We start from the raw sequence: 21,631 nt of genomic DNA on the forward strand, positions 1-21,631 counted from the left end.
AGAACTCAAGATTCATTTTTCACTGCCCAAAGTATTCTCCACTGTATCCACTGCCTTTGGCCAGTTTCCGTCCAGGAGACCTGTGGTTTTGGGGCTCGTTCTTTCTCTTTTTTTTTTTTTTAATTTTTTTTTTTTTTTGGAGACAGAGTCTCGCTTAGTCGCCCAGGCTGGAGTGCAGTGGCGCGATCTCGGCTCACTGCAAGCTCCGCCTCCCGGGTTCACGCCATTCTCCTGCCTCAGCCTCCCGAGTAGCTGGGACTGCGGGCGCCCGCCGCCTCGCCCGGCTAATTTTTTGCATTTTTAGTAGAGACGGGGTTTCACAGTGTTAGCCATGATGGTCTCGATCTCCTGACCTTGTGATCCGCCCGCCTCGGCCTCCCAAAGTGCTGGGATTACAGGCGTGAGCCACCGCGCCCGGCCTTTTTTTTTTAATTTTTGAGTTGGAGTCTCGCTCTGTCACCTAGGCTGGAGGGCAGTGGCGTGATCTCGGCTCACTGAAAGTTCTGCCTCCCGGGTTCACGCCATTCTCCTGCCTCAGCCTCCCCAGTAGCTGGAATTACAGGTGCCCGCCACCACACCCAGCTAATTGTTTTCTGTTTTTTAGTAGAGACGGGGTTTCACCATGTTAGCCAGGATGGTCTCGATCTCCGGACCTCGTGATCCACCCACCTCAGCCTACCAAAGTGCTGGGATTATAGGCGTGAACCACTGCGCTCGGCCTTTTTTTTTGAGACAGAGTCTTGCTCTTGGTCCCCAGGCTGGGGTGCAATGGCGGGATCTCGGCTCACTGCAACCTCTGCCTCCCAGGTTCAAGCGATTCTCCTGCTTCAGCCTCCTGAGTAGCTGGGACTACAGGCGCGTGCCACCACGCTTGGCTAATTTTTGTATTTTTAGTAGAGATGGGGTTTCACCATGTTGGGCAGGCTGGTCTTGAACTCCTGACCTCAGGTGATCTGCCCGCCTCAGCCTCCCAAAGTGCTGGGATTACAGGTGTGAGCCACCGCTCTGGCCAACTTGTCCTTTTTTTTAAAATTGAGACGGAGTCTCGCTTGTCGCCTAGGATGGAGTGCAGTGGCACAATCTCGGCTCACTGCAACCTCCGCCTCCCGGGTTCAAGCGATTCTCCTGCCTCGGCCTTCCGAGTAGCTGGGACTACAGGCGCGTGCCACCACGCCCGGCTAATTTTTTGTAGTTTTAGTAGAGACGGGGTTTCACTGTGTTAACCAGGATGGTCTTCATCTCCTGACCTGATGATCCGCCCACCTCGGCGTCTCAAAAGTACTGAGATTCGGCCTCTCAAAGTACTAAGATTACAGGCGTGAGACACCACGCCCAGCCCAACTCGTCCTTTCTTTAGACTATCCTGTGAGGATGATTTATGGGCTATCTCTGAACACACCCGTTCTGCTTTCCCCGCCAACTGTATCCCAAATAAGGGATACAGTCTCTTCAACCTTCAAAAACGGGGCACTGGCTGGGAACGGTGGCTCACGCCTGTACTCCGAGCCCCCTGTAATCCTAGTACTTTGGGAGGCCGAGGCGGGCGGATCACCTGAGGTCCGGAGTCAGAGACCAGTCTGGCCAACAGGGTGAAGCCCTGTCTCTACTAAAAATACAAAAATTAGCCGTGCGTGGTGGCGCGCACTTGTGATCCCAGCTACTCAGGAGGCTGAGGCAGGAGAATTGCTTGAACCCGGGAGGCAGAGGTGGCAGTCAGCCGAGATCACGTCACTGCACTCCAGACTCGGCAACAGAGCTAGACTCCATCTCAAAAAAAACAAAAAAGGTGAGCGACATTAGGCCAGCTCGAGTGTGCGGCTCCAGGCCACCAGGGCGGACGCTCTGACTCCGCCCTGTTAAAACGTGGGCAGCTCCCGCTGAAAACTGGCACATCTTGGCTTCCTCAAGCACCAGGGCCTTTAAAATGGTTCAGCTGGCCGGACGCGGTGGCTCACGCCTGTAAATCCCAGCACTTTGGGAGGTGGAGGCTGGCGGATCACGAGGTCAAGAGATTGAGACCATTCTGGAAAACACGGTGAAACCCCGTCTCTACTAAAAATATAAAAATTAGGTGGGCGTGGTGGCGCGCGCCTGTAGTCCCAGCTACTCGGGAGGCTGAGGCAGAAGAATCGCTTGAACCCGGAGGCGGAGATTGCAGTGAGCCGAGATCACGCCACTGCACTCCAGCCTGGGCGACAGAGCATGACTCCGTCTCTAAATAAATAAATAAATAAATAAATAAATAAATAAATAAATAAATAAAAGGTTGAGTTGAGTCATCGCATGAGGTAAGTCTGTCTCCTCTCCTCGACCATAGGCTGCAGCCACAGGTCCTCATGGAAAACCAGGAGCTCCAAGACTGCCGCACACTCTACATCCAGCTCGTCGCGGGGCCGCGAGGGACGGCCGCAGAAGCCAATCGGCTCCTGCTACGTCACAGACCCCACCCTCAAACCTTGAGGAGCCCGCCCCACGCACTGCTGACCCGGAGGCAGAAGAGCTGCGTGGCGTCCGACTCTGGCGTCACTTTCCCTCCCGCAATGGCGGCACAGGGAGCTGCTGCGGCGGTTGCAGCGGCGACTTCAGGGGTCGCGGGGGAGGGCGAGCCAGGGCCCGGGGAGAATGCGGCCGCCGAGGGGACCGCCCCATCCCCGGGCCGCGTCTCTCCGCCGACCCCGGCGCGCGGCGAGCCGGAAGTCACGGTGGAGATCGGAGAAACGTACCTGTGCCGGCGGCCGGATAGCACCTGGCGTGAGGGCGGGGCCCAGGGCCGGGGGCTGGGCGGAGCTCAGGGCCAGGGGGCGGGGCGGGGCCAGAGGACGGGCTCTCCGTGAGGGCGAGATGCGGGGGCTGGGAGTGGAGAGGAGGAGGGGCGGGGTTTGAGGAAAGAACGCCGCGATCCAGGCGCTGAGAAACCAGCCGGGTTGTGGGAGGCTGTCGACCTTTGATGATGTGGAGCGACACCTACAAACCCACCACTCAGGCCTTCACCAGGATTGTTCCCATTCCACTTCTTTGCCCAGTCTTAGGCTTCATTCCTTTTTCTTGCTAACGCTGCTTCTTCACCCGTCTCTTGTCTCTGCGTCTTCTCTTTCCATATGTCCCTGGCAGCCACCTTCCAGAAACAACAGGCTTCCCTTTCCTAATGTTCTGCTGCCTTCTCTCATTTTCAAAATTAACCCCAAACTCCTTAGAGTGGCATTCATTTTTGTGACCTCTCCAGTTTGTAGCCAACCCTAGCAAAGGGCATTGCCAGGCCAGAACACACTGTCCTCTGAAGACCACACGCCCTTTACCACCTGTGCCCTCTGCTTGGAATGCGTTTTCTTCCCTTTCTCCTTGTTCGCCTGCCTAGCTCCTACTCATCCTCTTAACTTCATATCCTTTGTGATGTCATCCTTGATTCCCCTTCAGGCGAAGTGAGTGGTTCCCTTCTCTGTGTTCCTGCAACATTTTTTTCGTACCTCAGTCATAGTTTTTGTAACATTATGTTGTAATTTTCTCTCTCTGTGTTCCTCCGTCATACTGGGAACTTCTGGAGGGCAGGACTTCTTGTGATTCATCACTGTGTCCTCTGTACCCAGCAACAACGCAGCATAGGGCCAGACACATAGTGGTTGCCTTACTCACTTATTGAATGCTCTGCTAATTGTCAGGTGCTCTGCTAAAAATTTTGGAGGCATTAACTCACCTTCTAAGGTTGGCACTATTATCCCTTTTTTTTTTTGGGGGGGGACAGGATCTTGCTCTGTCACCCAGGTGGGAGTGCCATGGCGCTGTGACAGCTCACTGAAGCCTAGACCTTCTAGGCTCAAGTGATCCTCCCACCTCAACCTCTCAGAGTGTTGGGATTACTGGCATGAGCCACTGTGCCCAGCTGTTATCCCTTTTCACAGATGAAGAGACTGAGGCTCAGAAAGATGGAATAACTGGCTCAGTTACACATAGCTAGGAAGTCGGGAGCTGCAATTTTATATATTTTGTTTGTTTGTTTTGTTTTGTTTGTTTGAGACGGAATCGCACTCTGTTGCCAGGCTGGAGTGCAGTGGCACCATCTTGGCTCACTGCAATCTCTGCCTCCCGGGTTCAAGCCATTCTTCTGCCTCACCCTCCTGAGTAGCTGGGACTACAGGTGTGCGGTGCCACGCCCAGCTGATTTTTGTATTTTTAGTGGAGACGAAGTTTCACCATGTCGGCCAAGATGGTCTTGACCTCTTGACCTCGTGATCCACCCACCTCGGCCTCCCAAAGTGTTGGGATTACAGGCATGAGCCATGGTGCCCAGACCTGGAATTATATATTAATGTAGGCTATCTTAATCCAGAGTCAGCACTCATGATCCCTGAACAAATGAGCAACTGAGGGTATATGGTAAAATAAGCATTGAATTTAGAGTCAGACTTAAATTCAGTTAAGTATCAGCTCTTATCACTTCAAATCTGTGACCCTGGGTAAGCCTCAGTTTTGTTTTGTTTTGTTTTTTGGGGTTCTTCTTTTTGAGACAGAGTCTTGCTCTTGTCACCCAGGCCACAGTGCAGTGGTATAATCCCGGCTCACTGCAACCTGTGCCTCCCAGGTTCAAGCAATTCTCCTGCCTCAGCCTCCCGAGTAGCTGGGATTACAGGTGTGTGCCACCACACCTGACTCTTTTTTTTTTTTTTTGTATTTTTAGTAGAGATGGAGTTTTGCCATGTTGACCAGGCTGGTCTCCAGCTCCTGGCCTCAAGTGATCTTTCCATCTCGGCCTCCGAAACTACTGGGATTACAGGTGTGAGCCACACACCCAGCCAGTTAATTTCCCCCCTTTTTTTTTTGAGGCAGAGTTTCACTCTTGTTGCCCAGGCTGGAGTGCAATGGCGTGATCTCGGGTCACTGCAACCTCCGCCTCCCGGGTTCAAGTGATTCTCCTGCCTCAGCCTCCCCAGTAGCTGGGATTACCGATGTGCGCCGCCACGCCCAACTAATTTTGTATTTTCAGTGGAGACGGAGTTTCTCCATGTTGGTCAGGCTGGTCTCGAACTCCCGACCTCAGGTGATCTGCCCGCCTCGGCCTCCCAAAGTGCTGGGATTCTAGGCGTGAGCCACCGCACGCAGCCCCAGTTATTTTCTCATTCATAAAATAGTAATAACAGCCCCAACCTGGTCCACCTCACAGTTGTGGCAGTGATTGAGTAGAATGGCAGAGGTGAACTAGTGAGGTTAGCTGATGCGTGGCCCTGGATTCTGGAAACTGCTCCTCAGTGTGCAGGATTCCTTTTGTTCCAGCCTTACCTTCCTGATAACCCTAGCCTTTTTCCATCACAGATTCTGCTGAAGTGATCCAGTCTCGAGTGAACGACCAGGAGGGCCGAGAGGAATTCTATGTACACTATGTGGGCTGTGAGTGGCTTGGTGCATCTGGGCCTGGGTGCGGGGAGTTGGGTGCCCTGGCAGCACTCTCATGGCCCATCCTTACAGTTAACCGGCGGCTGGACGAGTGGGTAGACAAGAACCGGCTGGCGCTGACCAAGACAGTGAAGGATGCTGTGCAAAAGAACTCAGAGAAGTACCTGAGTGAGCTCGCAGAGCAGCCTGAGCGCAAGATCACTCGCAACCAAAAGCGCAAGCATGATGAGATCAACCATGTGCAGAAGGTCCGGATCCCTTCCCATCCACAGGCCCGGGAGGCCTAGCTATCTCTGCCAGCTCCCTTGGGTCTCTCGGGCCCCAGTGCCAAAACCATAGCAAATCCCATTTCTTAAGCTCCTGTAGTGTGTCAGGGACTTTACCTACTTCCTCTTACTTATTTTTCATAGCTAAGGAAACAGGCTTAGAGGGTAAGGGCTTCGCTGCAGTCTCACAGCAAGGAAATGGCACAGCTGGGACTAGAACTCAGGCCTCCTGCACCAGTAGCCTCTTTTGTCTCCTAGTGGCTGTGTCTTAGTAGAAAAATGACTTGAAGTTTAGTGGGAAAGACGAGAATGTTATTGGGCAGTTGCTATAGCCAGGCACCCTGCCAAGTCCTGTTTGTGTATAAGCTCCTCATTCTTCCCAACAGTTCAACACTCAGGAATAGTTACTTTTTGGTAGGTGAGGAAGCAGGCTCAGAGAGATTAAGTAACATGCCCAAGGTCACACAGGCAGTAAAACGGTGGGCTGGAATTAGAATAATAATGCCAAACACTTGTTAGCCAGTGAGCCAAAGTATTAAGCTAAATGCTGGCTTTTTTTTGTTTTGTTTTGTTTTGAGATGGAGTCTCTCTGTCGCCCAGGCTGGAGTGCAGTGGCACGATCTCGGTTCACTGCAATCTCTGCCACCTGGGTTCAAGCAGTTCTGTCTCAGCCTCCCGAGTAGCTGGGACTACAGGTGCCCGTCACCACGCCCAGATAATTTTTGTATTTTTAGTAGAGACGAGGTTTCACCATATTGGTCAGGCTGGTCTCGAACTCCTGACCTCAGGTGATCCGCCCACCTTGGCCTCGCAAAGTGCTGGGATTACATGTGTGAGCTACTGCTCCCAGCCTAAGCTAGGTGTTTTAATACATGACCTCACTGACATTTCACAGCAGGCCTGTGAAGTAAGCATTATTATCCCCAATTTATAGAAGAGCTGCAGATAGGTGTAGGGACCCAGACAGGAATTAGATCTACCAGCTAGATTGTGCTACCTCAGAGCCAGAGGCCTTAGCCATGATTTTAGTTTTTTCTTAAGAGATGAGAGTCTTGCTGTGTTGCTCAGGCTGGACTTGAACTCCTGGGCCCAAATGTTCTTCCTGCCTCAGCCTCCTAAGTAGCTGGGACTACAGGTGTGCATCACTGTACCTGCCTTGGTTTTTTCTTGTATTGATATATAATAGTTGTACATATTTTTTTTGTTTGTTTTTTTTGTTTTTTTTGAGACAGGGTCTTACTCTATCGTCTAGGCTGAGTGCAGTGGCACAGTCATGGCTCACTTCAGCCTCAACCTCCTGGGCTCAAGCAATCCTCCTGCCTCAGCCTCCTGAGTAGCTGGGACCATAGGCAAGTGCCACCATGCCTGGCTAATTTTTTTATTTGTTTGTAGAGACGGGGTCTGCTATGTTGCCCACACTGGTCTCAAACTTCTGGTCTCAAGCGATCCTCCTGCCTTAGTCTCCTAAAGTGCTGGGATTACAGGTGTGAGCCACTGTGCCCAACCAAGTCTCAGTGTCTTAATTTACAAAATTAAAATGAGGAGTGCAAACCAGAGCAAGATTGTCAAAGTCTCCAGACACCCAAACATTTGTTACTTTCAGCCGTTGCAGTTTGATCCTTCTGAGTACATCAGTTCAGTGGGCAAGCCCAGCATTTAAATTTCTTTAAATGGAAGAAATAAAGTGGATAAGATAGAAAATTCAGGGTGTTGCACTTTATTAAGGGTAAGTATTGTTTTGAGAAGCTTTTATTTCACACCCAATAAAAGTGTGCAGGATTCCTCTTGTTCCAGCCTTACCTTCCCAATGATCCTAGCACACACTTGTGTGTATATATGGACATGTCAACAGGTTTACAGTGCCAAGTGTACTTTCTACTGTGGTATGATTTAAAAAATTGAAATACCCTAAACTGGAAGAACTCCTCAAGGTCTAAACTGCCCAATTGAACTTCCTATTGTAATGGAAATGTTCTATAGCTGTACTATCCAGTACAGTAGCTACTAGCCACATGTAGTTGTTGAGCACTTGAAATGTGTCAAGTGTGACTAAGAATTAAGAATTTTAAAATTATGGTCGGGTGCAGTGGCTCATGCCTGTAATCCCAACATTTTGGGAGGCAGAGGTGGGTGGATCACTTGAGGTCATGGGATTGAGACCAGCCTGGCCAACATGGCCAAACCCCATCTCTACTAAAAATACAAAAATTAGCCGGGCGTGGTGGTATACACCTGTAATCCCGGCTATTTAGGAGGCTGAGGCAGAAGAATTGCTTGAACCCAGGAGGTAGAGGTTGCAGTGAACCGAGATCATGCCACTGTACTCCATCCAGCCTGGGTGTCCAAGCAAGATTGTCTCAAAAAAAATAAATAAATAAAAGCATTATAATTCTTTTTTAAAAAATTTATTTATTTTTATTTTTTTGAGACAGAGTCTCGCTTTGTCAATCAGGCTGGAGTGTGGTGGTGTGTGATCTCAATTCACTGCAACCTCCGCCTCCCGGGTTCAAGCGAGTTTCCTGCCGCAGCCTCCCAAGTAGCTGGGACTACAGGCACGCACCACCATGCCTGGCTAATTTTTGTGTTTTTAGTAGAGATAGGGTTTCACCATGTTTGGCCTCAAACTCCTGACCTCAAGTGATCCACCTGCCTCGGCCTCCCAAAGTGCTGGAATTACATTGTGAGCCACCGTGCCCAGCCAAAATTTTCATTTTTTGAAGAGTCTCACTCTGTCACCTAGGCTGGAGTACAGTGGCGAGATCTCGGGTTACTGCAACCTCTGCCTTCCTGGCTGAAGCAATTTTCATACTTCAGCCTCCCAAGTATCTGAGATTACAGGCATGTGCCACCACATCCAGCTAATTTTTTTTTGTTTTTAGTAGAGATGGGGTTTTGCTATGTTGGCCAGAGTGGTCTGGAACTCCTGGCCTCAAGTGATCCTCCCACCTCGGCCTCTCAAAGTGCTGGGATTACAGGCATGAGCCACCATGTTTGGCTGAGTATAATTTTAAATAGCCCTATGTGACAAGTGGCTACTCTATTGGACAGCGTAGATCTAAGATTAATTCCTCAACTGTTTTGCACTCAACAAAGACATACCTCTGAGCTGGCAACCAGCAGGGTGGATAACGGGCCAGTGGTGATTAAATCAAAGAATAGGTAATGAAACAATCATCCAGTTAACAATCAGCAAGGTTCTTCAGAGCCTAATTAATGTTTAATTCTAAATAAATTGCAACAATTAAGAAAAGTAGTGTTTTTGTAGTTCTTTATTGCATTGGCAGAAGAGTACTATATTTTGTAAGAATTGGGAAATGTGGTTTAAGGAGATGTGTGAGGGGCCGGGCGCGGTGGCTCACGCCTGTAATCCCAGCACTTTGGGAGGCTGAGGCGGGTGGATCACGAGGTCAAGAGATCGAGGCCAGCCTGGCCAACATGGTGAAACCCCATCTCTACTGAAAATACAAAAATTAGCTGGGCTCCCAGCTACTTGGGAGGCTGAGGCAGGAGAATCACTTGAATGTGGGAGGCAGAGGTTGCAGTGAGCCAAGATCACGCCACTGCAGTCCAGCCTGGCAACAGAGAGAGACTCCATCTCAAAAAAAAAAAAAAAAAAAAAAAAGAGACGTATGAGAAGGAAAATCTTTCTTCCTCATCTTTACAGTGGTTAGCTTCAGAATTGGACAGACCAGGCGCCCATGCCCGACTCTGCTGAGTACCAGTTCTGTGACCTCGGGCAAGTGACCTCATCTCTTTGTGCCTCAGTTTTGTCTCTTATACAACAGGGACAATGAGCACTCTTATTTCAAAGGCTCATTGTGAGGACAAAATGAAATAATGTCGGCTGGGTGCAGTGGCTCATGCCTGTAATCCCAGCACTCTGGGAGGCTGAGATGATTGGATCATTTGAGGTCAGGGGTTCGAGACCAGTCTGGCCAATACGGTGAAAGCCCGTCTCTACTAAAAATACAAAAAGAGGCCAGGCACAGGCCAGGTGCAGTAGCTCATGCCTGTATTCCCAGCACTTTGGGAGGCCGAGGTGGGCGGATCACGAGGTCAGGAGTTCGAGACCAGCATCACCAACGTGGTGAAACCCCTCTCTACTAAAGATACAAAAATTAGCTGGGCGTGATGGCGCACACCTGTAATCCCAGCTACTTGGAAGTATGGGGCAGGAGAATGACTTGAACCCAGGAGGCGAGGTTGCAGTGACCTGAGATGGTGCCATTGCACTCCAGCCTGGGCGACGGGGCAAGGCTCCGTCTCAAAAAAAAAAAAAAAGGCTATGGCTCATACCTGTAATCCCAGCATTTTGGGAGGCCAAGGTGGGTGGATCATCTGCAGGTCAGGAGTTCGAGACCAGCCTGGCCAACATGGTGAAACCCCATCTCTACTAAAAATACAAAAAATTAGCTGGGCGTGCTGGTGGGCGCCTGTAATCCCAGCTACTTGGGAGACTGAGGTGGGAAGATCGCTTGAACTCAGGAGGTGGAGGTTGTGGTGAGCCAAGATTGCGCCATTGCACTCCAGCCTGGGCAACGAGCAAAATTTCGTCTCAAAAAGCAAAATAAATTAGCTGGGCATGGTAGCAGGTACATGTAGTCTCAGCCACTTGGGAGGCTGATGCAGGAGAATCACTTAAGCCCAGGAGGCAGAGGTTGTCATGAGCTGAGATCTCGCCATTGCACTGCAGCCTGGGTGACAGAGTGAGAAAAAAAAAAATAATAATGTCTATGCCGTGCTTGCCACTTGGAATAAATGGCAGCTCACTAGTCCCTGAGGGCAAGGGACCTCACCTTGCCCTGCCTGTTTACTACTCTGTAGAATTGAAATAAGAATTCAGCTGGGCACAGTGGCTCAGAGGTCAGGAGTTTGAGACCAGCCTGGCCAACATGGCGAAACCTGTCGCTACTAAAAATACAAAAATTACCTTGATGTGGTGGCATGTGCCTGTAGTCCCAGCTACTTGGGAGGCTGAGGCAGGAGAATTGCTTGAACCTGGGAGTCGGAGGTTGCAGTGAGATGAGATGGTGACACTGTACTCCAGCCTGGGTGACAGAGTGAGACTCCGTCTCAAAAAAAAGGAAATAACATTCTATGTAAGGGTTACTGAAAGGATTAAATGAGGCCATATAAGCACAGTGCTTTGTGGAGGGGGTTCTGGGTAAAGTGCTGGCTCCTTCCTCCCTTCTCAGCTACAGGGCAGGGCCTCGTCTGCCCTAGTGTAGGTCATGGGCCATCTTGGGTCCCTCCTCCATTGTCAGGCTATACTGGGTTCCTCCCGCAGGGTCTGGTCTAGGAGCAGGACGTGCTGTGAGTGTGGTGTGACTCTTAGTCTCTGCTTTCTAAGGACTTGAAAAATAGAGAAACCCAGGTGGGCATACTTGGCCGGTGTTGCCCTGTTGACCGCTTCTCACTGAACTTGGGAAGGAGCGAATGTTTTCTGGATGGGAAGAATCCAGTCAGGCCTCCTGGAGGGGGTGGTAAGAATCTCAAGCCTTGAAGGATGGGAAAGAGCACAATAACAACAGTGACACAGGATAGATCACAAAGCATCATGGACTCACCTGACTCATGCTCCGTGCCAGGCTGAGGAAGCGTTTTCTGCTGGCAGTGAGGGAAGGAAGGGCATTCTCCAGGTGGAAGGAGCTGTTTGTCCTAAAGCATGAAGGCCGCAAAAAGGGGGCTGCTGATAGCAATGAGGAGGCTGGGGCTGGAGGCAGGGAATCTGAGGAGGCCTAGTGAATTGTCCAGACCTGAGATGGGGCCATGACTACCTGGAGCAGGACAGAGAGGAGAATTCCAGAGAGGACCCAATTCCAGAGATGTCAGAAGTAGAGTCGGCATCGCTGTATTAGGACTTGGCCAGGCTGAGGGAGAGGGAGTAGTCTGAGGCAAGCCTAGTTACGTGTCTTGGACATTGGGACCAAGAGTGATGTTCCCAGTAAAATGAGCAACCCAGGAGGAGGCAGGCACAGGTTTGCAGGGAGGAGTGTTGAGGTCCTTTCTGCACATCTTGAGTCTGCTGTCCCTATGGGAGGGACCTCTGGGGCAGTCCCATGGGCAGGCAGGGTTTGGTGCTCAGGAAAGGGGTCCAGGCACATCGGGGAGATGGTAACAATTCTTATGGTGGGCCTGGAAGGCAATATCTGTTACTTCATTTGAGTCTCACAACTTTGGCAGAGCTGGATTGCCCCCCGTTGTGCAGCCGAAGCCCCTATTCCGATCCTAACCCTGTTCATCTGGCAAAAGGTCCAAACTTGGACATCAAGGATGTCTGGGATATCCAGGGGTGGGGCGGGTGGATGCGAGAGGAGCCTGGACCAGCCAGCTTCAGAACTGAGTCAGACAGGTTAGCTATTGGTGTGGTTATTATTGCCATCCAGAAATGAGGTCTGGAAGACAGCAGGGAAGCCTTGTGGGTCCTGGATTCCAGGAGGCCTGGACTCCAGGCCTGGCTTTGCTGTTGCTGGCAGGGGAGGGAGAGCCTGGTTACCACTTCTGTTCACCTCTGCTTACTTTTCTTTCCTGGCCCAGACTTATGCAGAGATGGACCCCACCACAGCAGCCTTGGAGAAGGAGCACGAGGCGGTAAGTGGGGCTGGGAAGCTGCCTGCAGGTCCCCTGTCTCCCCTTGCTGAGGAGCCCCTGCTGAGCCATGCACTGTGCCCCACTCCCACCCTGCCTGCAGATCACCAAGGTGAAGTATGTGGACAAGATCCACATCGGGAACTACGAAATTGATGCCTGGTATTTCTCACCGTTCCCCGAAGATTATGGGAAACAGCCCAAGCTCTGGCTCTGCGAGTACTGCCTCAAGTACATGAAATACGAGAAGAGCTACCGCTTCCACTTGGTGAGGCTGGGCTGGCCAGGCCAAGCTGGGCAGGGGCCTGGTGAGAGGCAGAGGCAGGCAGGGAGGCTGAGGGCGGCTGCGCTGGCAGCTCCAGGGAGGAGACAGGCCCAGAGGGGCGAGTATAGGGAGGAGCTGCTAGGGGGTCAGAAGGCCTGGATTCCAGGCCTGGCTTTGCTGTTGCTGGAAGGGTGACCTTGCCAACTCCAGACCTCAGCTTCCTCTTCTCTGGAATGGGGACAGTAACTCACCCCCTTCGGGTCTTTTGTCAAGGCCAGTCCCATCCCAGGAAGCACACATAGGCCCTGGCAGTGGGACCTTAAGTGTGGACAAAACTGGGGGCTGTCAGGAAGGGGCGCTGTCGTCACTGACACAGTGGGCTGCTTCCAGAGGTGTGGAATCTGAAGCGAATAGGTGTGGTTTAGGGAAGCCATTGTCATGGATGGGTCCCTCCAGAGCCAGGCCCACGGAGACTCAAAACCCCACCCCGCTGTGTGATGTTTGCGTCTCTGTGCTGGGCCTTGGTCTATAAAGCAGGATTGCTTTCCTAAGGCTGCTGGGAGGATTACTCAATGCAAGTGAAGTGTTGTGGGGGGAAACAGAGAGGCAGAGACTTGCTCCAAAGCACGTAGTAGTGGGGTGGGGGCCTCCTAGCAGAGAAGCTATGGGCAGCGAGCCTGTTCTCCTGTCCCCCACCAGGGTCAGTGCCAGTGGCGGCAGCCCCCCGGGAAAGAGATCTACCGCAAGAGCAACATCTCTGTCTACGAAGTTGATGGCAAAGACCATAAGGTGAGTGGGTGGCCGGGGGCTGGGGGAGGCCGGGGAGGCCCTGGGCACCTCCCAGATGATCCTCATTGCCACCAAAGGGGAGGGAGGGAGCAGCCTTAGCTGAGCCTCTATGGGCAGAATGCCTCTGAGGGGCCGGGCACTGTAGCTCACACCTGTAATCCTAGCACTTTTGGAGGCTGAGGTGGGCAGATTGCCTGAGCTCAGGAGTTCGAGAGCAGCCTGGGCAACATGACGAAACTCCTTCTCTACTAAAAATACAAAAAAATTAGCTGGCGTGGTTGTGCACACCTGTAATCCCAGCTACTCGGGAGGCTGAGGCACGAAAATTGCTTGAACCAGGGAGGTAGAGGTTGCAGTGAGCTGAGATTGCGCCACTGCACTCCAGCCTGGACGACAGAGTGAAAATCTGTCTCAAAAAAAAAAAAAAAAAAAGAAGGCCTCTCGGGGCTTCCTAGCCTGACACTAGGCCTATGGTTGGTGCATAGGAAACACAGGGCCCTGTGGTGGCCCCAGGTTTCTTCTGCTGGTGGGGTTAGGTTCAAATTTGAGTTGTTCTGGAACCCAGAGGAGATTGTCTTGCCTGAGGCTGCTTTTAGAAGCGCTTTCTCCTTCCGTTGGAAAGAAAGGTGTTTGCTTTTGCCTGGGAGGGGACTGCTTTGTGTGAAATTTCCTGCTGAGAGAGCTCTGTGGTTATCAAGGGCTGAGTTCCTTGTTCCTGGCCCGGAATGACTTCAGCAGGGTGGGTTGGAACCTTTGGGACCTGCTCTGCTGTTGTACAGAACTTGGCCTTTGCCTTGTCAGTCTGTGAGGGTCTCGCCAAGTGTACTGGTTTCTGGCAGATGGGCCATACAACATAGGACGGAGAGGGCAGGCTTCAGGGTGGCTCCACTCACTGCAAGGTGACTCGTTGCCCTGTCACTTCCTCACTGACCACAGACAAGTTACTTAACATAGTTCCTGTTTCCTTGTCCATAAGACGGGAGTCATAATATTTACCTAGTGGTGGTGTTAGTGGAATAAATGAGACAGCAAATGTCAAGTGTTCAGTGCAGTGCTTGGCACTAGTAAGTGCTTAATAAACACGGGCCTTGTTATTATCGGTGATCTCTTGGGGCTTGATTAGCCTTGGACTCGGAGAATATGCAGGTTGAGCCCAGCCCTTGCCCCTGCTCTGCCTTCCTGAGCATGGCTGGGTGGAATGGCAGAAGGGCCTCCGCTGGATGTGGTGATGCTTTCCAGCTCTGCACTCTGCCAGCTTTGAGGCCCTGGACAACACTCTGGGAGCTTCAGCTTCCTCCTGAATGAGATGGGCCTGGCAGTGCTGGGCTCGCACAGCTGCCGGGTTGGATGAGAGAGTGGTTGTGGTGTCATAAACCAGGGAACCCTTTAGTCTGTCCTGTGAAGCCAAACTCAGTCCCATTGTCCCCCTCCTGGAGTGCGGCCAAGTGGACAGACAGGGCTCGAGGCTCCTCCATTCAGCAGATATTTACCAGGCACCCAGCTTCATACTTAGCCTCGTGCTAGGTGCTGGGGACACAGCCATGAACAGGACAGTCTGAATTCCTGCCTCGCAGCCTCAGTGTCCTGAGCTGAAACAGAGTTAATGTCTGTGAAGACTGAAGCAGATCCTGCATGGAAGGCACCCAGCCCGTATTTGGCGCTCAGAAGGGGTAGCCGGGCTTCGTCTAGCTCTGCTGGCACCTCCGAAGTGCTGTTGCTCTCTGATTTCCAGTTCCCTGTCCGTCGGAGGCTGACTGAAGACTCCTTCCAGTGTGAAATCTGTCTGGCCTTGTGAGGCGCCCACTTCCTGCAGGCTGGTGCTGGCCGCTGGAACCAGCTGGGTAGGACCTGTGCCTACCCCCTGAGCATGTCTCCCCCTCCTCACCCCCAGATTTACTGTCAGAACCTGTGTCTGCTGGCCAAGCTTTTCCTGGACCATAAGACACTGTACTTTGACGTGGAGCCGTTCGTTTTTTACATCCTGACTGAGGTGGACCGGCAGGGGGCCCACATTGTCGGCTACTTCTCCAAGGTACTGGGTCTGGAAGCTCAGGGTGGGGAGGGTGGGGAGGGCGAAGGTGGGCATAAACAGAGAGGGGGCAGAGCCTCTCCAGTGGCCCTGAACACCGGCTTCCTGCAGGAGAAGGAGTCCCCGGATGGAAACAACGTGGCCTGCATCCTGACCCTGCCTCCCTACCAACGCCGTGGCTACGGGAAGTTCCTCATTGCTTTCAGTGAGTGGTTCCTGGTCTGTCTGGGAGTGGGAGACCTGTGGGGCAGGGGTGCCAGGGCAGGCTGGATTCTAAGTTCCTCTTTCTACTGCCGCCAGGTTATGAGCTCTCCAAGCTGGAAAGCACGGTCGGCTCCCCTGAGAAGCCGCTGTCTGACCTGGGCAAGCTCAGCTACCGCAGCTACTGGTCCTGGGTGCTGCTGGAGATCCTGCGGGACTTCCGGGGCACACTGTCCATCAAGGATCTCAGGTGAGGGGGCCTCCTGGACCATGGGGGCAGGACTTGTCCTGAGATGGGCCATGATCCTGCCTCCTCATACCCTGTCGCCATCCTGGCCAGATCCCACAAGGGCACCATGTCTGGCATTTGCTCTCATCCCTTTTTGCAGCCAGATGACCAGCATCACCCAGAATGACATCATCAGTACCCTGCAGTCCCTCAATATGGTCAAGTACTGGAAGGGCCAGCACGTGATCTGTGTCACACCCAAGCTGGTGGAGGAGCACCTCAAAAGTGCCCAGTATAAGAAACCACCCATCACAGGTGGGTGGGGGGCTGCCGTGTGTCGGGGGCGGGAAAGGGGTGTGTGGGCAGTGGGGATGGGGGAGTGTTGGTATATGGACTGCTAGGAGTCAAGGCCTTCTTATTACTGTCACATGATCCCAAACCAGTCGGACCAGCTCCCAGGATGGAGCCTGGGGCGGGCCTCTCATTCCTGGGCTTCTCTGCCCCTCCTCAGCACAGCCTGCCCTTTTGTTCTCACCTGGAGGAGGTGAAACTGGCCTGAGCCCAGAGCAGGGCAGCCAGGTGTGAGCTGGTCTGGCCCAGTCCCAGACCTGTCTCCCACCCCTTCTCCCCACAGTGGACTCCGTCTGCCTCAAGTGGGCACCCCCCAAGCACAAGCAAGTCAAGCTCTCCAAGAAGTGAGCGGCCTGGCCCCCAGCCTGTAAATATGTATAGACCTGTTTTGTCCTTTTTTTAATAAAGTCAGTTCTGCTGGTGGCCCTGGACTTTGGAGGGGAAGGGGAGGCCAAGAGCCGATGTTCTTCATTTCACTTCACACATGCACGGCGAGTTGTGCTCAAACATTTTAATCCTTTCTGCCCTGTTACCCCCACCCCAGATCCAAGCCTCAGCCCAGTTCCGGTGGGGGCTCAGTCCTCCGGAGTCCAGGAGTCAGGGCTCGGGGGCACTCAGCGGCCAGTGGGCAAGATTGGGGCCTTTCCTGTCCTCGAAGCTGCACAAAGGCAGCCCCAGCCCAGAACACAGGGAGAGGGCAGAGGGATGTGCCCATCAGGCTGGGTAGGCAGGCTGGGAGCAGTCTTCCAGAAACAGGTGGCAGCCAGGGCTCATTTTCATAGCCAAGGGTCCCAGGAGCTTGGCCAATGGGCTGGTCCACGGTGGAGGAGGGGCCAGAGGCTCTGGCCATCGCTACAGGCAGTGAAACTCCTGACTCTCAGTTATGATCTCAAAGAGCACACCCAGAAGAATGGGCTCAAAGATCAAGATGGGGCCCCAGCCTCCCGCAGAGTCCTGGAGGAAGGAGTGGCTCAAGCCAGGCCCTGGGTCCAAAAGCCATCAGGGAAACACCAGGCTCCTGTCCTTGAGTGTGATGCATCCATCCTGGAAGCAGGACCAGCTCAGTGCTCGCTGAGCCATGGGGAGAGGAGACCCAGAGCCAGGCCCAGAGGCAGGGAAAGGATGGGCCTCAGCAAGCCCTGGGCTGGGGCAGAGTTGAAGGCCAGGTGGCTGCTACAGAGGTTGCTGTCGGGCTGGGACTCCTGGGTTTGGGGCACCACACGAGGCTGGAGTTCTGTCGCCTTGCTTTGGATCCAGGAGGCATAGCTGGAGGCCAGAGTGTACACACCAGGCCTGTTGCGGGCCCCACAGGCATCGCCCCAGCTCACAATGCCCGTCAGGTACCAGAGACCCTCCACAGGGCAGGAGAGTGGGCCCCCAGAGTCACCCTGAGGAGAGAAGCCACACAGCAGCCATCAGGACCCGGCCAGGCCTCCTTTCCCAAGTTGCACTGGTTATCTGCCTCCCGGGCCTGTGCTTACCTGGCAGGCGTCCTTGCCCCCCTCCACGTAGCCGGCACACACCATGTCCTCCTGGACAAAGTGTGGCTCCTCAGGCTTGGCGTCGATGTTGTACAGGCAGTTACACGTCTCACGACTGATCAGAGGCACCTCAAGTTGCTGCAGTGGCTTGGGTGCCGGGAGGCTCACTGTGGGGGCAAAAGAGGCTTACTCTGGGCCCCTCCCCGAGTCAGCTGCCCCTCCACGCTTCTAGGCACCCAGCGTCCCACCTCACCTGAGGGGGCCACATGGCCCCAGCCAGTGACAGTGCAGTGGAGGCCGTTAGGGAAGGAGGCATTGGCTGCAGGGAGGCAGATGGGTCGGATGTAGCGGGAGAAGGTGACAGGGCTGCTGAGTTGGAGGAGTGCGATGTCACCCTGGGAGCCCTCCTGGAGGTAGCTGGGGTGGGTGATGATGTACTCCACGGTGCTGACCTTGGCGTCCTCAGAGTAGGAGTCCAGCTGGTGGGCTCCCAGCCTGACCTCATAGGATTCCTTGCTGTGCTCGCTGCAGGCAGGCGGCAAAGGCTGAGACCCAGGAGACCTCTCCTTGTTCCCCAACCCCTGCTGCGAACCCCTGATTCCGATCAGCCCCTTTTAGGTCTCAAATTGCACCTTAGTTTTATCCTGTAACCTCTGACCCCTCACCTTCACTCCTAACTGGTCCTTCCAGACTTAACTGACACTCTCAGACCCAACCCAAGAACCCCAACCTCTGATCTGGATTGACCCATGAACTTTGACCTCCAACCCACTTTTGACTTTCACCATTTGGTACCTGGGGAAGCAGTGAGCAGCTGACAGCACCCACTTCTCAGACACGAGAGAACCACCACACACATGGACGCCTTCATAGGTGATGCTGACCTGCCAGGGCCACTGACCGGGGACTGCATTACTGCCACCTGTGATACGTGCTTGGGGGGCCACACCGCAGGGGGCTGCCCAGGGAGGAAAGGAAGGGGTCAGGTTGTTAGCCTGGCCACTCCTACGCAGCCCAGGAGCTCTGATACAGAGCTTGGGAAGTGGGTTCACAGGAGTCAGCACCCCTTTGTTCCCTCCCAGGTGTGGGCAGTTCTGCCCCTTCTGTTCACTACCCATTACCTAATTCAGGTCTCAGGGCAGCCTCCCTCCTTGCAAGCCTTCTGTCCATCCCGCCCCTTACTTGTGTCTGAAAATCCCCAATCTGACCAGGCCACAGTCCTGCTTAAACCCTTCCCTGGCTCCACGAGGCCCTTAAGATAACATTCCAGACAACCATGGCACTGCCATCGGACCTGGTCGTCCCCTCTGGACCCTTCAGTCATGTACATCAGGCCACGCACTTGTTTACCTGGGACCTTGGCTGATCCAGGTCACTCTACCTGGAATGCCCTTCCCCATCCTTACTGTCTGGCAAACTTCCCTTTGCCTGTGGATGCTTGACTGGAACAGCAGCCCCTCCGTAGACAGGCGGGCTCCTGCTGGCTGAGTTGGGCATTGCCTCCGAGTCCAGTACCCCCCCACCTCCACCGTGCTCCCCGAAGCTACCCAATCTCACAATTGTTCCGGAGTCCACAACTGTGTCTGTTTCCACCACACCAATCTGGGTGTTCCCTAGGGGCAGAGTCCCATGTCCGCAGTGCCCGTGGCATCGTGGACATGGGTTCAACCAACCAACAGCAGAACTGGGCTCCCGTGACATGAATGTCTAGTTTCCAGGACAGCCCCAGCCCCAACCCCATCGAGGCCACTGTTTGGAGTAGAACCCAACTGCTCTTCACAAAGTCTTCTAAGAGCAGAGAAAACTGCAGACCGGATCCTCCTCTCCCTTATCATCATGACAATAGCCACTATTTAGAGAGCCTAGCGGCTGTGCCAGGCCTGGGAGCGGCTTTCGTTTCCTCATCTCCCTGCATCCTCTCCACAGCCCCAGGAGATGGACATGACCAGCTTCATTTTAGAGGTGCGGAGTCTAAGCCTTAGAAAAGTGGGGGGACTTGGTCAATGACACACAGCCAGTGCATGGGGAAGCCAGGATTGAAAGCTGGTCTGACTCAGAACCGGGTTGGGTGCCTTCCAAGAAAGGAGACCCTTGGTTTGGTTCCCACAAAACCACCTCGAGGATGGGAACGGTGGCTCACACCTATAATCCCAGCACTTTGGGAGGCTGAGGCAGGAGGATCGCTTGAGCCCAGGAGTTCAAGACCTGCCTGGCCAATATAGTGAGACCCCCATCTCTACCAAAAATAAAAACAAAAACAAAAAAACACAATTAGCTGGGTGTGGTGGCATGCACCTGTAGTCCCAGCCACTAGGAAGGCTGAGGTGGGAGGATCACGTGAGCCCGGGAGGCTGGATCACTGAGCGGGCCGTGAGCTGTGATGGTGCCACTGCACTCCAGCCTGGGCGACGACAGACCCAGACCCTGTTTCAAAAGACAAAACCAAACCGAAAAAATCACTTCAATTGCCTCACTTTGGGAGTCAGACGTGGATCTGAATCCCAGCTGCACCCTCACTGGCAGTGTGCCCTGGGCAAGTCTCTGCTTCTCTGCCCGTAAGGTGAGGGCTACAACCCGCCACTCTGGGAGCCCTAAGAGAATCTAGTTGGAAGGCAGCCCAGCCGAAGGCCAGGCACTGGTTAAACCCCAGGGGAATCCGATCCAAGTCACCTCCCCCTCCCCTCCTCCCTCTCTGAGGAAAGTCTCACCTTCTGCCCCTTCCGCTCCTAGAAAGAAAGAAAGAAAGAGGAGGGGTGAGTAGGGAAGACTCGGGTTCCCTGACCCCTTAGCACCCACCGCTGCTCCAGAGGGCTGGCCCCTTCCCTGGCAGAGCTGAGGTGGGAAAGGGAGGCCAAGAGCTAGGGAGGCCGTGGGTTTTCTTGGGCCCCAGACAAGGGCGCACCCCAGAAAATGATCACGCTGACTTCCTCCTGTGCATTGTCCCCACCCCGCCCCCACGTCTTCACTTACCTGTCCCCGACCGGAATAATCCAAGATAGAGCAGAATGGCCACAGCCCCCAGCTGCCCAGGCCCCAGGACCCCATTCTGGACCATGGCCCAGGACAAGGGCCCCTGGGGCAGACTCCAGGCGCACAAGGTAGGAAGCCTAGGGGTGGTGTCGAAGGCAGGACCCAGATGTTGGCTCAGAGGGAAGGACCCCAGAATCCGGGCTGGAAAGGGGCAGCAAGTGTCCAAGGCTGGCCTCTAAGGCAGGGAGCAGCCGCAACGGGAGACGCCTGGAGTATCTGCAGCGAGCAGTGTGGACAAGTCACCAGCACGGTCTGGCCACGCAAGGTCCTCCCAGGAGCGGCTGCACCTACCTGCCCGCCCCTCCCCTGGCCCCGCCCACTGGCTGGGCCCCACCAGCTCCTCCTGCCACCAAAGTCATGAGTCCTTTCAGAGCCGCAGGCCCGCGTGTGTACATGTATGTGTCTGTGTGTGTATGTATGTGTGTGCGTGTGCATAGTCCGTTTGTCCCGGTGTGTAGTGTGTATATGGTGTGGGTGTATGTGTGTGTAGGCTGTGTGTATCCCCTTAAGTGGTGTGGTGTGGGTGTGCATGCACATGCTGTGTGTGCGCGCACATATGTAGGCTGTGTCCCTGTGTGTAGTGTGTGTTTGAGTGTGTGTGTACGCACGTGCATGTGGTTTGTGTGTGTGCCCGCAGTCTCCCTGGAATGTGATAGACTCTCCTCCGCCTCAGGTCTTTCAGGTTATCTCAGGCCAGTTATGCCCCCCAGGGCCTGGCCCCAGCCCTTATTATCTGGAGCCACAGCCACTCCTCCCTCCTTCCCTCCCTCCTTAGGCTGGGTATGGGAGCTTAAGACACTAGGGTCAGCTCCCCGCCAGGCTCTTTCTGCGAAGCCTCCACCTGACGGTGGTGGTGAGCTTGTGGAGCAGCAGCAATCATCCCACAGACATTTCCTGAGTGCCTATGATGTTCCCAGGTGCCCAGGACAAAACAGGCACCAGCTCCATTCCCCTTGAGCCCTGAGCTCATGGTGAAGTAGGGGTGACACACTTCGATCAAATAATCACCAACAGGCT

At 53.8% G+C, this 21,631-nt stretch overlaps 2 protein-coding genes across 4 annotated transcripts; one reads left to right on the forward strand and one right to left on the reverse strand.

The window, feature by feature from the left end:
* Positions 1-2,522: 2,522 nt before the first annotated feature.
* Positions 2,523-16,526, forward strand: KAT8 (lysine acetyltransferase 8). Of its 2 annotated transcripts, XM_005591725.4 has the most exons (11): positions 2,523-2,751; positions 5,305-5,379; positions 5,458-5,633; positions 12,189-12,242; positions 12,343-12,507; positions 13,204-13,293; positions 15,185-15,325; positions 15,434-15,527; positions 15,623-15,773; positions 15,913-16,067; positions 16,387-16,526. In XM_005591725.4, exons 1-11 carry the CDS (start codon positions 2,541-2,543, stop codon positions 16,449-16,451), a joined length of 1,377 nt encoding a protein of 458 aa, XP_005591782.3. In that variant the 5' UTR covers positions 2,523-2,540; the 3' UTR covers positions 16,452-16,526. The 2 variants fall into 2 exon arrangements, with proteins under 2 accessions (XP_005591782.3, XP_015297930.3); XM_015442444.4 differs by lacking the exon at positions 16,387-16,526 and having other exon boundaries at positions 15,913-16,281.
* Positions 16,527-16,599: 73 nt separating this feature from the next.
* Positions 16,600-20,868, reverse strand: PRSS8 (serine protease 8). Of its 2 annotated transcripts, XM_005591729.4 has the most exons (6): positions 20,555-20,868; positions 20,293-20,310; positions 18,380-18,542; positions 17,838-18,109; positions 17,585-17,751; positions 16,600-17,491 (listed from the first exon to the last, which is right to left on the reverse strand). In XM_005591729.4, exons 1-6 carry the CDS (start codon positions 20,637-20,639, stop codon positions 17,165-17,167), a joined length of 1,032 nt encoding a protein of 343 aa, XP_005591786.1. In that variant the 5' UTR covers positions 20,640-20,868; the 3' UTR covers positions 16,600-17,164. The 2 variants fall into 2 exon arrangements, with proteins under 2 accessions (XP_005591786.1, XP_073883085.1); XM_074026984.1 differs by lacking the exon at positions 20,293-20,310.
* Positions 20,869-21,631: the final 763 nt, after the last annotated feature.

Source organism: Macaca fascicularis, chromosome 20, assembly GCF_037993035.2.
Source record: "Macaca fascicularis isolate 582-1 chromosome 20, T2T-MFA8v1.1".
NCBI lineage: Eukaryota > Metazoa > Chordata > Mammalia > Primates > Cercopithecidae > Macaca > Macaca fascicularis.

Coding starts and splice junctions, on each gene's coding strand:
- PRSS8 (XM_005591729.4), bottom strand. CDS start 20,639: ATGGTCCAGAATGGGGTCCTGGGGCCTGGGCAGCTGGGGGCTGTGGCC. Junction 17,752..17,837: donor GGGCCATGTGGCCCCCTCAG/GTGAGGTGGGAC, acceptor TTGCCCCCACAG/TGAGCCTCCCGGCACCCAAG. Junction 17,492..17,584: donor GGGGCAAGGACGCCTGCCAG/GTAAGCACAGGC, acceptor TTCTCTCCTCAG/GGTGACTCTGGGGGCCCACT.
- KAT8 (XM_015442444.4), top strand. CDS start 2,541: ATGGCGGCACAGGGAGCTGCTGCGGCGGTTGCAGCGGCGACTTCAGGG. Junction 2,752..5,304: donor GCGGCCGGATAGCACCTGGC/GTGAGGGCGGGG, acceptor TTTCCATCACAG/ATTCTGCTGAAGTGATCCAG. Junction 15,774..15,912: donor CTGTCCATCAAGGATCTCAG/GTGAGGGGGCCT, acceptor CCCTTTTTGCAG/CCAGATGACCAGCATCACCC.